The 16,569-nt window shown below is 29.3% G+C and overlaps 2 protein-coding genes across 2 annotated transcripts; one reads left to right on the top strand and one right to left on the bottom strand.

The window, feature by feature from the left end:
• Nucleotides 1–3,977: 3,977 nt before the first annotated feature.
• On the bottom strand, nt 3,978–4,460 carry LOC136983920 (general transcription factor II-I repeat domain-containing protein 2B-like). Its single transcript, XM_067280811.1, has one exon. The coding sequence runs from the start codon at nt 4,458–4,460 to the stop codon at nt 3,978–3,980; it is 483 nt and encodes a 160-aa protein (XP_067136912.1).
• Nucleotides 4,461–7,418: 2,958 nt separating this feature from the next.
• Nucleotides 7,419–15,576, top strand: LOC136983919 (cholesterol 7-desaturase nvd-like). Its single transcript, XM_067280810.1, has 7 exons — nt 7,419–7,481; nt 7,555–7,750; nt 11,011–11,199; nt 13,380–13,558; nt 13,639–13,872; nt 15,162–15,335; nt 15,421–15,576. The coding sequence occupies exons 1-7, from the start codon at nt 7,446–7,448 to the stop codon at nt 15,574–15,576; spliced, it is 1,164 nt and encodes a 387-aa protein (XP_067136911.1). The 5' UTR covers nt 7,419–7,445.
• The last annotated feature ends 993 nt before the right edge of the window (nt 15,577–16,569 follow it).

Below are 16,569 nucleotides of genomic sequence, written 5' to 3'. Positions count from 1 at the left end.
GACATTTTATATTTTATCAACGTAAATAAGATAAGAAAAGCACCCTTAAAAATTAATGTACAGTACTTCTTAAATATAGGCAGAAACAATGTATATTGTGATCGAGACAAAGAGAATCACGATTTTCTTCGTTACTCTTCGTTATAAAATACGTTTTTCCGAATTTGTACATATACGCTTTATTAACGAAACTGTGTTATTTAATTCAAAATATAATTTACATAATAAATATTATAGATGATTGATTTCATGAAGAGATGCAGAAAAAGACGTCTAGGATTTTCAACAGGAGGTTGTATTTACGTCAAACGGGATTTCATTATCAGAGTAAGTGTAACTTGTTTTGTTTGTATACAATAGGAGCAATTAGTTCTTAGCATTTTATGTGTTTAGGTTGTTAGTGGATTGTATTTAGCATTTTCAACTTGCGTAGAGTTAAGTGAAATTTTAATACAAGAAAACAAATGTTCTGCTAAATCCATGAATTTAGCAAAAGCTAACGGGACAATCTATTGATTCTTGTCTTACCTTCGCTTGAAGTTATGTTAAAAATACAAATATTATATATTCTACCCTATATATTAAACAAATCCAGTATGAAGGATGTTGAAAAAATATAGCTATACACTAACATAAATAACTATATAATGTAATGGTGGCGAAATTTTTTTTCTTAAACATCGTTTAATATTGTAATGTCAAAATTAATATTAATTTTATATTCATGTGATAAATTTTACGTTTTCTGTTTTTACTTCTGTAATTTTGTAATTTTTGGTCTGTTTCTTTTGTTCGGTACACAACAATAAGATTTCTTTACGTAAAATTGCCATTTTCCATCATTAATTCAGATATTTTTAGTTATATGCCCCAGTTTAACAAATTAAAGTAATATAAAGAACTACCAGTTGAACTCGGGGTTGCGCAAGAAAGAACTAAAAACAAACATCAAGATTAGGTAATGCGTACTTCTATTCTTTCTGTTGTATTATTTTATAGCACTTGGTTTAAATAGCTACAAAGGTTATTTTTCATAGTAGATCTCACCCGTTTTCACCGGATCGAGAAATTAGGTGCCTGTCTAAATTTACAATAAAAACTACAAAATCGTATTGATTTGTGGAACACCAGGGAAAAGTTGCAGAACTTCTGTGTTCTTCGAAACAAGAGTTGATAATCTCCATTATAAAGTATTGAAACGATCCGTAATGTACAACATATTTTAAGGGTTTACGGGGTGTTTTGCCTTTCAGCTCATTGTAAAGTAACGACTGTTTTATTGTAATCTTGGCTTAACCCACAATTGTGGGTAATCAGTTGAGTAGAACTAGACCATCGTAATTAATACTAAATGTCGACGGAAATTTCTAGAACAAGATTTGAGAAAAAAACTTTATTAATGTTAAAATATTGTTAAGTCCTTCTGAAAAAAAAATTTCTTAAATCGTTGCTGTTGTAAAAGAGCAACATCACAATTCGAGGTTATCAACTGATCGAACCTCATAAACAGCATATTTGAGTCTGTAGCTCAGTTAATTGTTTATTTTAGTAAATGTGTTAGTATTTTTAAACTATAATAGGGTAGAGTTTATTAATTTATTATATTAATGCAAATTACACTTACGATTTTTATTTACTTCATGAGCTGAAGCTATTTCAGATCTAAAACAATTGAGATGTGGCAAATTTATTTATAACAAGTAATTTTAGGTCGTATTCTTAGTTAATATTTAAAATAATATAAAAATATTTGTGAATTTGTAACTTTCATTGAAAATTTCAAGTTTCAAATAAAAGTTGATGATAATTAATTAGTGATTATAAGTAATTTTATGCTTCGTAGAGCTTTCGAATGAACTTACATATATTTGTTAAATTTCGGTTTTTATAATTGATTTTGAATTGTAATTTGTGTTACAGCGTTAAATATTTCTTAATTACATTGAAATCACTACTGTAAAGTGAGATATAACCTCAAAAATCTATTTTATATTTTGTATATTAATAATTAACGTTTTGTTTAAACTAGGAAATTTCAAATAAAGATAATTGTGTGTTTCGTTGATTGTTGCTTTTTTATATATATAATCGAGACGAGTTGATAATAATAATAATCAGTGCAGAGACCAAACGGTTAGAAGTTGAACGTTGAAATTTGGTACAGTGTTAGGGTACTTTACGAGAACGCACACTAAGAAGGAATTTTTCGAAATTCCTCCCCACGGTTGAAGAGGGACAGGATTAAGGCTTACCACTTTCATCAACAATGGAAGTGTTAAGTAACAATGGAAGTGTTAGATAATAATAGAAGTGTCAACAATGGAAGTGTCAACAATGAACGTGTTACGTAACTATAAGGTTTATTATAACGAAATAATCTTAATTTTCGCTAAAACGGTTAGGAGTTGAAAGTTGAAATTTGGTACACCGTACCAAATTTAAGTTCCAAAGTGTTCAGTAACAATGGAGAACAAGAGAAAGCGACGAATTATAAGCCTAAATAGAATTAAAACTGAGTTAAGTAATTATTTCTTAAAAAATGCAAATATTAAAGGTGTTTGTGACAATTGTATTAAATTATTGGCAGACAAATACTTCGAAGTCCTTATTAAAGCTATGTAACAAAAAATAATGATTCATCTGAAAATTTTGTGAGAATAAAAAATGTTAAATTAAAGATTTTATATACGTAATAACTATATTATCCATGACTTATACGATCAAACTGTGCAGATAATACATTTTGGTGTTCAATGCGTTTTAAATTAATATAAAAATGTTTTATTTTAAAAAAGTGTCTTAATTTAATAAAATTGAATTAAAACCTCAGATTTTAATTTTAAAAAATCAGACTTATTGTATTTGATTTGTTTTATTAGTGTTATTCTTCTTTTTAAATCACTATCCATCCACGTTTCCTACTAAATAAAATTATTATTCGTGTTTATGATAATAAAATAAATATTTTATCACCGTTTTGTCTTTATTTCGTTACATTTTTGCAAGTTTTGTTAGACTTTCCATAGTCAACGGTGTTAGTGTTCTCCTCGAACAGATAGATGTCAGTAGTTCGCGCTTTCGCCACTACGGTACATGCTAATTCACGAGAGTTTCCATTATTGTCGTATAAGCTATTTGGTTAGATAACTGGTACCACTCCATTGTTATAAGGAAAAGTATGATGTACGGAGGAAAGCCACTATTAATTCGAAGTTGAAAAAATATATATTAAATAAAATAAATAAAAATTCTGATAAAAATTACATTAAAAAAACTAACTTTTTATTGACATAAAAAATTGCTTTATCTGATCTTTTTTCAAGCAAACACAGGATGTTGCGACATTCTAACTTCTAACACTAGGCATGAATCAGATGTAAGTTCGGTCGTAAAGAAATTAAATAAGGTAAGATATCTTAATATGCATAATATTAAGGGCAGCATTCGAAATGATTTTGTTGCACGGTGTAAATTTTTCTACACAGTATTCCATTTATATTATCGTTTTTTATATTATAGTGTAAAATTATTATATAATAATTCCGTGTTAATTTATAACATTCTGGATGCTGCAGTCTCCACATGAAACATAATTATGAAGTATAACGGTTGGTTGATATTTTCTTTCTTATCTACTAGAGATATAAAAGAAATACCTTTCATTGGCTGCAATTTTGAAAAATTGTATATCTATAAATTTCTTCTGTCGTCCCTCTGTTCACGCATCTGTCTTTTTTAATTTCGAGAACGAAATTAGACAAATGAAACAGGAAAACAGATGTGGATTGCTGAGGGACAGTAGGCCTCAATTAATTATATACACCAGCGCTGTCCAACTTATCATAGCCCGCCGGCCATATTTTCTTTACCAAACATTTCGGGGGCCAAAAAGGTTGATAAATGAAAAGTCAGTTTATGTTAATTAAAAAGATATTTTATTTATACTAAATAGAAAACTTTAAAATATTCGTAATATATTAATGAGAACATTGTGGCCGTAATTGTTTAGCAACAATATCTTTTATGTTCACATCAATATTTGTTGTGGCAAGTCTAATTATATCTTGAAGAGTAGAATCTTTCAAACTGTTTCTATATTTTGACTTTATATATTTCATATCGGAGTATGCACGCTCGCAGATATATGTACTTCCGAACATTGATACAATTTGAAGTCCAAAATCTCTCAATTTTGGATATTTCTCTTTATCTAAAAATTTGAATATTTCTATTCCAGTTACTCCACGAGGTGTAAAAAATGGGTTAGCCTGCGAGTCGCATAATTCTATTTGATATTTAAGGTCAACGGAGTTTATATCAATATTAATTGGATTACAAAATAAATCAATAGACGGTTTAAGATCATCAAATTGAGAAAATCTTTCATTGAAATCTGTAATTAGCATATCCAATTTTGGTAGAAATATTTTACAATTCGCTTCTATATTACATTCTTTCATTTCTTCATGGATCACTTTGCAAGATTCAGAATGAAATAAATTATTTTGCTCCAAATTAAACCTTAACAATTTTAATTTGTTTCTAAATCCAGTAACATATTTATAAAGGCAACACACATTTTGATCTTGTCCTTGCAAAAATTTATTCAAAATATATAAATAATTTGTAATGTCCGTTAGGAAAACAAGTGAATAAATAAAATTTTTATCAACTAAATTTGCTGTCAAATTTTCATCGACGGCAATTTCTGTGAGAAAAAGATCAACTTTTTTTCGAAGTGTAAAGAATCTCTTCAAGCACTTTCCAACACTTAACCAACGAACGTTACTATGTAAAAGCAGATCCCCATACTCAGTTTTCAATTCAATTTTCGGTGTGTAAGAGAACGATTTCCGCAACGAATTAAATTAGTAATTTTGCAAACCTTGTCTTTTAGTTGTAGGGATAAACCACATAAACCCATAATATATGTTGTCCAATAGTTTTAACTATTTATTTATTTTAAGTTTTAAGTAAAGCTGCAAACAGTATATACTGTGTTAAAACTACCGACTCTCTCGCACAATAAAAATATGTGAAAATTGTTCCGTATGAAAACAATTACTTTTTGAAACATTGAAGTATTTATTTTAAATATATTTTTAAATTACACAATTCAATAAAATTCATACATGCTGTCAAAAATACAAATTATTGCGTTCCACTAAATAATATAAAATGTATTATATTATATTTATTATATTATTAATAATATAAAATGGTTTAATAAATTTCTCAAAAAACTAATTTATTAAATATTTGAAATAATTTTGTAAGAATAACTTTTGTACCTGGAGTTACAATTGTGCGAAGTTGCCTTATCAAAATTTCAAAATGAAAATTGTTATTGCCAACACTTTTTCATAGTAATTCGTAAATAAGAATTTATATAAGTAAGAATGAAGCTAATTAAAAAATATTTTATATTTTAAGAAATAAACTCGAACATTAATTTCACAATAGAATAATTAATATTAATTTGCCTATGCCAAGGTTTTCGAAATAAAAAATTAAATTTTTTTCATTACTACATCTAGGTTTCTAATATTTGTAAATATTTATGTTGACAAATTTAATCTAAATACTATTGTGTATAACTCGATGATTAATATATAATCTACTCATCGAGTTATTACAGAAACCGATAAATGTTCTGATTTTTTATCACTAACAAAAAATTTACCAAGGAATTAATTAACTTTTTTGGTAATAATGAAAAGTGCGTATAGCGGCATCTGTAATGAATTTTTATTTTTAAACCTTTTTATATTGTTTATATTTGTAAAAGACAAAAAGCTTAATTTTGACATTGTAAAAAAATAGTCATTATCACATCCGACCAAACTGGAGATACACATGACCCCATTTTTGTCCTCAACCCTTAGACTTATCACCACCTAAATTTAACTGCATCAACGCCTGTAATAAACATTTGACAGTTAGCACAAAGTACACTTACTGACTTCTGTATTTACTTTCTGAATGATAATTACTTTTTCTTATTAAATTATTATAAGTAAACTGCTTTTTTTTATTTATTTTCTATAAGATATGAGTAAATAATTCTTATAATACAACTCAAATATATTCATTCATTTTCGTTTACACTAAGAAATGTTTTACAGAAAAAAATCTCGTCCTGGAAAGCAATAAAAACACAAAACATTACGAAAATTCAAATAAAAAAATAAAAAAAAAATACGTTCGAAACAAATGAAATCTTAAAATAAAAGATAGTCAACTCCGTACACATCATTTAGTATACGAAAAATGTACGGACGGTGAGATATAGACGGTCTAAACAGGAGCAGATAAAGATGACCGAAGTCTATGACGTGCGGTTACTGTCAAACAGAGTCAGTAAGCACGAATTTTACGTTAAAATATTTATGAAAATAAGACGGTAAAAGTAAATAACACGTTCAGAAAATACGAGAAGGCCTAATGATTTGTGGACGACATTAGGATCGGCAGTATAATAGATCCCACGTTGTGTTGCTGAAAATTTCACAATTTCGTGAATATGACCTTTACAATAAGTTTGTTGTCTGAAACAATATATTGTTCGTTTAATGAGTTAACATATCTATTGGTAAATTTATAAATATCGAATATTAGATAGAATAACACATGAGAACAATTTTATCTTTGTTTATTCTAAGATTTAAAGATAAATGTTAAACTAAAAGTTATTCTATTATCTATTCTAAAAGTTGTTTTGTCAATACAGGATGTACAAATTAGACAAAGAATTGCTTACATTTACTAATTAATGCTTACGAAAACACCGACAAACAATTCAAAACAATTCAATCTTTAGAATGATAACACAATAAGATTTGTCAAAAATGGAAACCGTCCAAAACAGAACAAAAAACTTAATGTGCTGTGGATTTACATTTATAATAAAAATTTTAATACACAATACGACCTATGTATAATAATTTCATTATTATTATTATATTTTGTATACATTTTAAAATATGTGTTTTCGTTGTCTACATATTTGTTTTTCATTCGTTATAATTGAGCATTAATCAACTTCCTTGTTAATACTTATTGATTTTACAATATAATATTTTTCTAATCACTAATAATTATAAAGATGATATTATGTAACAAATGTCAACGTGACAGTAATCGTTGCCATTGAAACTGTAAAGCCGAACTGTATCAATGCCAACCTATTAAAATAATAACTTATAATAACCGTTTATGATTGTTAAATTAATCAAATCTAATAAATTATTTACTAATGAAAATAAATTTTTTTTTCAGAAATTTTTTGGAGTATCATTCAAACAAATAAGTTCACTTTTATATACGGCTGTGTAGCAATGGATTTCTGGAAATATCCCTGTGTTCTGGATATGTTTCAATGCGTCAGTGCAACAATAATAAATAAACCGTATCTATTAATTTTATTTTTTCTTATTATCCTAGTCATGTATTTTTCGTTATCAACTTATAACAGAGTTGTTGTAAGTATAATTGGACAGGTGTTGGTTGTTTAAAAAATATTATTTACATTTCAACGGTAATTTATCGATGTAGGACATGACAGATATCGGTTATGAGGATGGAAGAATGAATGCGAAGGAATTACGTAGAAAACGAATGCAGTTATTAAAAGAAACAAATAGACTAAGAAGAGCAAAAGAATGTCTTCCAGTATATCCAAATGGATGGATACCTTTATTAGAATCCAGGGATCTGCCTATTGGGAAGTGCAAGCCTGTTACTGCCCTGGGTAAGGTATTCAGACGTTTCATTATTCATTTGTTTTTAAGATTGTTTGTGATATAACTTCAAAAGTATCAAACATTTCACATTTTTTACTTTTCTCTTAACATTTGAATAACGATTTTAGTATCTTTATTCGAATATGATTGGAACTTGATAAATTCCATGTATGTGTCTAAAGCTTAATTTGTAGTATTTCATGGTTTTTGTTGAAAAGCCATTGGATTCGGATACGCTCTCTTGTCGGTATTTTGTTCTTCATTAAGATGAACAAAGTGCAATTTGAATTATTGGAAACTAAATGTGACTTAATTGTGATAGGTCTATCTTATCTTTTGAATCATGACCCAAAGGAGAGTTTCAATGTCGATGACGTAGTTCGTTGGTGATGTTAATTCGTTAAAGCAGCAAAGCCTTGATCAGTTTTTTAATATTTTGACCACTTGGTCTTCGCAATATGATGAAGTTATAATTATAGGTGATTTCAATGTCGATATAGGTAAAGAGTCGATTTACGTTGAACGTGGCATTGCCTAACATTTTCGATGTCATAGGGCTTAAATGTTAATACGGCTTGTAAACAGCTTTTGCGATGGCGAATTGAACAAGACCTAATTCTTTTTAATAGTAGAACTATAGAAGACAATCCGAGACAATTACCTTTTCTGTCAAAAGTTAGTAGCTTTGTTATTGACTATTGTCCTATTTGTATACATGCGCTATTAAATTAGTCACAAAACATATTTCGAAAACTTTAATTTCTTTTTCTGCTGTATACATCCAAAGAAGTTAACATTTATGTAGTAATAATACACATAATTATGAACTATATACACTTGTCAAATTTCAAACACTAGAAAGCCAACCGATTACGTACAAGATGCAAGAATGTCCTCTTCTTTTAACCAAGAAACTATACAACTATTAATCAATACAAAAGTAATAGTGTGTATTTGAAACAATGAAAGAAACGTATGTGTAACAAAGAGAAAACACCGACTTATATTTTAACAGATAGAAATAATTATGAATTTATTTACAGTATATTTTTGGGTCATTTGTAACTTATTTAACTTTACTTATGAACGATTTCAGACTGGTAGAAAGTTTCATTTTGATTGTAACGTACTATTGTCATTTTAAAAACCATAGAAAATTGCTATGAAATTTAAGTCTAGACTGTTCGCTTGGCTGTTCGAGAAATTGAAGTTTAATTCTAGCAATATTATTCTATTGCATTCACAGTATGGATAACGCATTATAATTGCAAGATTCCTTTTTTTACTGCATGTAAAAGATTTTCAAACAAATAAAAAGATGATAATGAACACTGTGATTGGCAAATTGTTTTTCCTTCAAAACATAAATGCGAGTAGCCCCGGAGATAGGACGAAGCCGTACCTCTTTTCGTCGGCAACAGGTCAGGAGAAACCTGCCCACTTGTCAGAGGATGGCTGGTTTACGTTTATGTTTAATTAATGATCCCGAGAGGTCGAGATTTTTTTAGTCAGGTCAAGTAGAAGAGGGGAGAAAGGTCGTCGGTAAGGTGTAAGCGATAAACGAGTAAATAACACCATTTAACAATGAAACAAATATTTATTAGATAACAAACAAGCCAATATAATATCTAACATCGAGAATTTATCGACTTTCATCTCTAGCTTTCTAATACAGATAGGGACCAAGAGTGAGTTTATATGAATTGAAATCAGATTTTTTGGATAATTCCAAATAATGTTCAGTTTCGTCCCTGCTTAAATATTTTTTCACAAAAATTATGAAAATCGCGACTGAGATAAGGATCGCTGTTAGTAATATAAGGCTCGAAGATGCGGCCTTTCGGTAAAGTCTCCTAAAAGTTCCTGGATGTCGTTGGGCTGCTAGTTAATGAGAGACCCTCTGAAAAGAAAAGAAACGGGCTTCTATAGATTTGTCCTGGAAATCTACGTGATATGACTAATTGTTATTGAAGGTAAAGGTTATTGTGTGGAGGTTAAAGGTGTTTTCGGGACCAAAACAAAGTGATGAAATCACATGTTAATTGTAATCTTATGCTGTAATACTAGCTTTAGGATAATGGAACAATAAATTGTTGACATTTATAGAGAAGTATATTTTTCCAGCGGAGTATCTTGATTTCACAAATTCTGTAAGAATTAGAAGGTAAAATAATTAAAGATTTTATGTATAAAAATTTTGGCTGTCACATCAAGATGTGTTTTGACACCAAATAACTTGTACAGACCCCTTCTCCCATTAGCTGGCCACAAGCAGTTTTAGCCTATTTCGTTTAAACGTGCGAATAACATTTAATGTCTTTAGGGTCATTAGAATTAAATTTGTTTAGATCCGAAGAAAACAGGATCTTAATCTTTAACCTTGTTTATTTTCGCGAATGATTTCGGAGCTACTACATATTTCAACATTGATTTTCATTCAGACTGTCTTATTTATGTTCTAATCACGAATGTACCTTCTCACTGGTCATACGCAATAAGCAATGTTAAAACTTTATTTGCAGAGAATTTACTTTTGAAAACGTGTAAAATGCCTTGATTTAGCTTTACCTGTAAACTTTGCTGATGTTTTTAGTTCCTCTTTACTAACCCTATGATCTGTTAATATTTTATTTACATTTTCAAATATTTCTGTAAAAGCTACTATTTTACTTTGTTTTTTTTAAGAACTTGAAACCAAATCTATAAAATTCCTACTTTTTTCTATCTTTCTGCATTTAACATCATTGAATTTACTATCGTAGGCAATATTAACATTAAAATTCTGTTTTTATTTTAATAGTTTAACATTACTGTATTGTGTGAAGAATATTCATAAATTCGTTTGCATACAAATCCGTAAAGTTTAAACTCGAATATCTGATTACATTCCTGCTTTGTAATTAGTTTCTTATGAATAAACGAATAATTTTTTTAGTAGAAATACTTACTTAAATTTCAATATGCATTGACGTAGTAAAATTTGTATTGATATTTCGTAGATATCTAATGTTTGATTTTAGTAATAATAAGCAATAATTCTTGTTTATAAAATCTTTTTTCTGCATGCACTGTAATTAGCAGATGCTTTCGTGTAGATTTTACACATATTTATAGTCATACAGATTAATTATTAAACGGTATGTAAAAAAATGAGTATATACGTTTATTGTATAAAATACACAATGTTTATGTACGCAAAGTACGTTTATAAATCAATGATAATAATTTTAAAAATTTATGATTAAAAATAGTATTAATTATTTTACAGGTCAGCAATTCGTCATATTTCGTGGAAAAACAGGAACATGTTTTGTTTTAGATGCTTATTGCCCTCATTTGGGCGCTCATTTAGGAACGGACGGCAAAGTTCACGAGGATTGCATCGAATGTCCTTTTCACGGCTGGCGATTTGCTGGACAGGATGGTTCTTGCGTGAAAATACCTTACGCCGAAAAAAGTGAGGATTACTAAAAATTGATATACTTAATACATCATGCCAATAATATCTGCTGTTAACTCATGCTCAAAACTGATTTTTTTAGCATTGCAAATAGATAGGAATAAAGTGCATTAGTTCCATTTCAACGATCACTTTTAAATTTATTTCCTGAACAAAAATATCTGCGTAATTAATGCAGTTATTTTTCGGCAGTTTTCAACGATTAATATGCTCTGTAACAATTAATATGATAAACCACACAGCGTCAGACATTGTCAATTATTAAATATGCCACATCAAACAGTCTGAAAATTGTAGAGCACATAAATCCTGTCTTATATGTATAAACCATCTTTAACTGGTCTACACGTAAAGACAAAATAAAAAGTACGAAAAGCAGCACGATAATTTACAAACAGTTTATAACTACACAAACAGCATAATTTACATAGACCGATTGTCAGTGTTAGAGGTTGTTTGACTAAAATCGATAGCACAGATAATTTCACCTTGATCTTTACTGCTTTTCTATGTTAGGCATAATTCTACGCATGTGAGAAGAAGACTGCAACATACACAAATGGCTGAAAGATTAAGACAAATACATAACAGGGAGCTGTGCAACTCGTACTTGCAAGTGGCACAATATATAGCGTTTACGCACTGAGAATGTATTGTTGTGTACGAGGATATAATACTACATTGTGCCAACATAGTGATGAATTTACGCCAGTTGTCACAACAAGAAATGGATAAAATTGTGTCAACCTACTATGCATTTATTTCTAAAATAGCGAACTGACATGATGTGTACCACTTGGAAGTGCGTTACTTCTGCGTGAAATATGCTCTAGGTAAGAAAGCTTTTCGCTAAAGTAATGGTGTGTTATTTTGCGAGGGAATTGTGATAGTCTTTTATACCTTCACGTGTAACTCATATTTATAGCTTATACGATATTTATATCTTCGAGAGTTAGCAAGTGGCTGTATAACTTGATACTAGGAGCAACTGCAGCATGTTTGCAACCAAGATTACAGCTCAGCAGCTGATTCACATTTAGCCGTGAGACAACGACTTAAACAGTTGTTCGATAATCATTAATTAAAAATAAAATCTTGTTTCATAACCATTAGTTTTTATTCGACTTTGATAACTCATTCCTGCAGGTTTACCGAAACACAGTGAAGGTGCTCTTCAGGATCACTCGGGGCAGCTATTTTTCTGTCGTACATTTCAAGCCTGCGTTGTGTTCATATGCGAAGTAGGAAATTTGAGATCGAAGATGCCAGATATGCTATGTGACATATACATTGAATGTTTCAATCGTTTACGTCGTTGTCTGCTGCTGGTGGCAGTCTTTTTACACATGTAGTACGGCAAAACTAAGGTTGACCGTTTGTCTATTTACTTATGCAATGCTTTTATATTTTAGGATCAAGCTTTTTGTACGTAATAATAAATATTATAACAATTCTCTTACGTCGCCTTTGCGCTCGACAGAGATATATAATTCTACGTTTTACTGTGAAATTGCAGTTCGATTTACTCGTGTTTTTTTATTGAATAACTAATTTCACTTTAAATGTTGTTCTAAAAGCAATCAACCACACGCTTATATTCTTCTAATGCTGGAACGATATTGTTTTCTTTTGGAGTAATACAGTAGAGCATCGATTATCCGACTCAATTAGAGACTGAGGTTGGTCGAATAACTAAAAAAACGGATAATCGAAAAGTATGAAAAAATACATTAGTACAGTGTATTAGTATATTAGTATTTCCCATGTAATAAGCATATCAGTGTGTCGCTATTAACCTGCTTCGCGTTGAATTTTCATCGATGATAAGCCTAACAAAATCTTTTAAAAATAATAATCATCGTTAAATTATTTCTTTATTTTGCACAAAATAAATACAAAAATAACGAAAAAATAGAAAATTAAGCCTGGTTTAAATACTGGCCTTCCTTTAATGGTCGAGCCTGTGTTTCCAGCTAAACCACGCAAAAATTTAACAGAAATAATATTTAAGTAGCTAAGACATAACCAAATATTGTAGCGCCACATCACTAGCAGACATTTGAATTTGCCGACTAGAACGCGTTCGGTTCACCGATGTAACAATTGACCGGAGGTCGGATAACCGATGCTCTACTGTATTTAAAAAATCACCTATTACCCAATGTTTTTAAATTTAGTTCCAGAAGTTGCTAAAATAAAAAGTTGGAAAACGATTGAGCAAAACGGATTCATTTACGTGTGGCATCATGCAGAAGGACAACCTCTTCTGTGGAAACTTCCAGTAATACAAGAAATAGAAAATGGACGAATGCTGTATAAAGGTCGTAGTGAACAAATTGTAAACTGCCATATTCAGGTATTTATAAGTTTGTCGATATACTATAACCTTGCCAAATGAATAAATGTATCGTTTACGTTTTTATTTAAATACTGTAGGAAATTATTGAAAATCAGGCAGATTTTACTCATTTCGATTCTGTTCACAAATTTGGGATATCGTCCAAAATTATTCTTCATCCCGAAAATTGGTGGAGATTCGTTCAGACTATAATAAACATCTCCTCCTGTCCGGTATGCGAAGAAAGATTTTACTGTTACGGAACTGAAGGCATTGTCACTATTAAATTGTTCGGAATATCTGCACTACAGGTATCATTTCAACTTAAACAGGTAATTAATTAATAATAAAATATACGTTCCACATCATACTCTACGGCACAGAATATTTGTGAAAGTTTCACAAATATATGCGTTAAAACTTTGAACATAGTTTTCGTTTATTTTTACGAGTTTGCCTTAAATGATCCGTATATTCTACAAATCGAAGTAAACAATGCGTAAATGACACTTTGAATTCTATATCTTTTGTTACTTCTATTTCTATTGCATTGTATTTTGCTTAGTAGTTTGTATGTATTTTTACAGAGCACCATATTTTAAAGTGAAAAAGAAAAACGGAATAAAAAAAGAAAAGAACAATATTGAAATGTTCAAGCAGAATACACTTACTTATCATCAAAATAGTTTGTTTGAACTGTTATATACCGTCAAAAAGTAATTAATTACTTCTGATAATATTATGATTTTGTTAATGATGTACACAATCAAATATTTTTGTTTATATACTGTCTACTTGAATCTTGTTTTTCGATAAGACCAATTATACTTGTGCTGTTTTTGTTTAGTAAGTCCGAAACTACACCAGCATATTACGTCTTATTAAAACAGTAAATCGAAGTACATAATATATACATATGATTGAAAACACTAAAATAATAGAGGTAGAAAAGAACAAATTACTAGGATATTTTCTTAAATCCAAATACACTAGCCAGTACTCACCTGCAAGAACACACGACAAAATCTGTCGGTGGAAGCAGTAACATAAAACTTGTTATTCTGTCTTATTTCAACGTTGCGTGTACTAATGTAAAGATATTTCAGTGCATATGAAGCGCCTGCCATCTAACCAGCCGTAAATATAACAAGCTACTGCATTACGTGAGTCACGTGTCAGTAGTCGAAAATAGTGTCGACAAGGATATTAATTAAAGTTTCCAAGTTTGGCTATATTAACGTAATTACGCAAATGTTTGAACAATGGCGCTACTTTTGCTACTAGTCTTTTGTTATATACAATTTTGTGGAGAGTAAATGGTGTCATGAAAAATTATTTGCTTCTTCCAATTAGTGAAATTCTGTAATTTTTAATTTTGGTAGTGCTTTTTAGAACCAAGGTAATTATTATAACAATAATTGATTAAAGTTTAATTAATGGAATTGAGGAAATATCGGAATGTCAATATTAATGTAAATATCCGCTTAGAAGTTGCGTTACTGTTTATACTAGTGCTAATAAGTAAAATAACATATTACAAATTTTAAATGCGTCTAAATGTAATCAATTTTTAAAAAAATATTAGTTGTGTATTTATTATCAAATATATTCAATTTTTCAGATTGGCCCAGCAATAAATCATTTGGATTTCAAAGGTATATTTGGAAGTGGAACGGTTGTATTAGCGTATATACCAGAAGGACCGTTTCGACAAAGAATAATACAACATTATTACTTTTCTTCTCGATTTGCAGCTATATTTGATTATATTTTTTCATTTATCGAAACTTTGTCGGTGAGATTGTTTTATTCTAATTACTAAAATCTCAAAATATACATGAAATAGTTGTATTAATTATTAGGAATATTTATTTTAATAGACTGAGCGGGACGTTCGCGTATGGAATTACAAAATGTATTTGAAGAATCCAGTTTACATGTCAGAAGATAAGACAATTGCGAAATTTAGGAAATGGTACTCTCAGTTTTACAGCGAAAACAGCCCAAAGCTTGATGATCAAAACCTTAATTGGTGATTAGAAGTAATTTTATACTTTATAAATCTTTCGACCGAATTTACATATATTTTTTTAAACTTCGGTTTTTATAATTGATTTTGAATTGTAGTTCGCGTTACAGAGTTAAATATTCATACATTACATTAAAATTAAAATTACTATTACAACGTGAGTTATTACGTGTAAAATATATTTTTTATTTTGCATTTTAATACATAAATTATTGTTTAAAGTAGAAAATTTAAAATAAAGGTAATTGTGTGTTTTGTTGATTGTTGCTTCTGTTTACATATCTTAAAGCATTTTGCTAATCAATATCAAAAACCATTTGAAAGTAAAGTAACTAAACAACGGACTTATTTTTTATTTAGCTTGAATCTTAAGTAGGTATATCGTAAGAGACACTAATACAGAGCAAAATAAAAATAGAAATCACATTTTTAAATTTACTACTGAACACCGAAAACAATAAAGGAAATCGAATAATTAATGTGCATTCTACCTCAGAAATTTGTTTATTGATGTATCCTGCTCGTAAAGAAATACAGTCAAACCTGTTTTTTGTGCGGTGAATAGGGACCGCATAAAAAAGTCTCACGTAGAAAATAACTCAAAACCGTAAAAAATAAGTAGGAATTGCTTTTTTAACTACTTGGGCCTTTTTCTGCAACACCTAATGGAAAAAAACTTTTAAAAATTTTATTTTTTATATTAATTAATTATTTTCACTTAAATACGAATCTAAGATTAAAAAGTTAAAAATAATCGTTAAAAATGATTTTATTTGATAAATATAGCTGCAGAAAGTGTTATTTCATTTAACAAGGCGTAAATTATCACACCTGCAGTCTAAAGCTGGAGGGAAGCTAACTTACTGCATCTGTTCAAATATAACATAATATTTATGGTTTTTATGCTATTAAAATAAGAGGGGACCGAAAGAAAAGTATCAGAAAAAAATTTTACTGAATGAAAAATTTTGCTGATGTCATAGAAAACATCCAATAGAGT

Source organism: Centruroides vittatus, unplaced genomic scaffold, assembly GCF_030686945.1.
Source record: "Centruroides vittatus isolate TY-2023 unplaced genomic scaffold, ASM3068694v2 contig_894, whole genome shotgun sequence".
NCBI classification, from domain to species: Eukaryota; Metazoa; Arthropoda; class Arachnida; order Scorpiones; family Buthidae; genus Centruroides; species Centruroides vittatus.
This window is presented reverse-complemented; position numbering and strand designations above follow the sequence as displayed.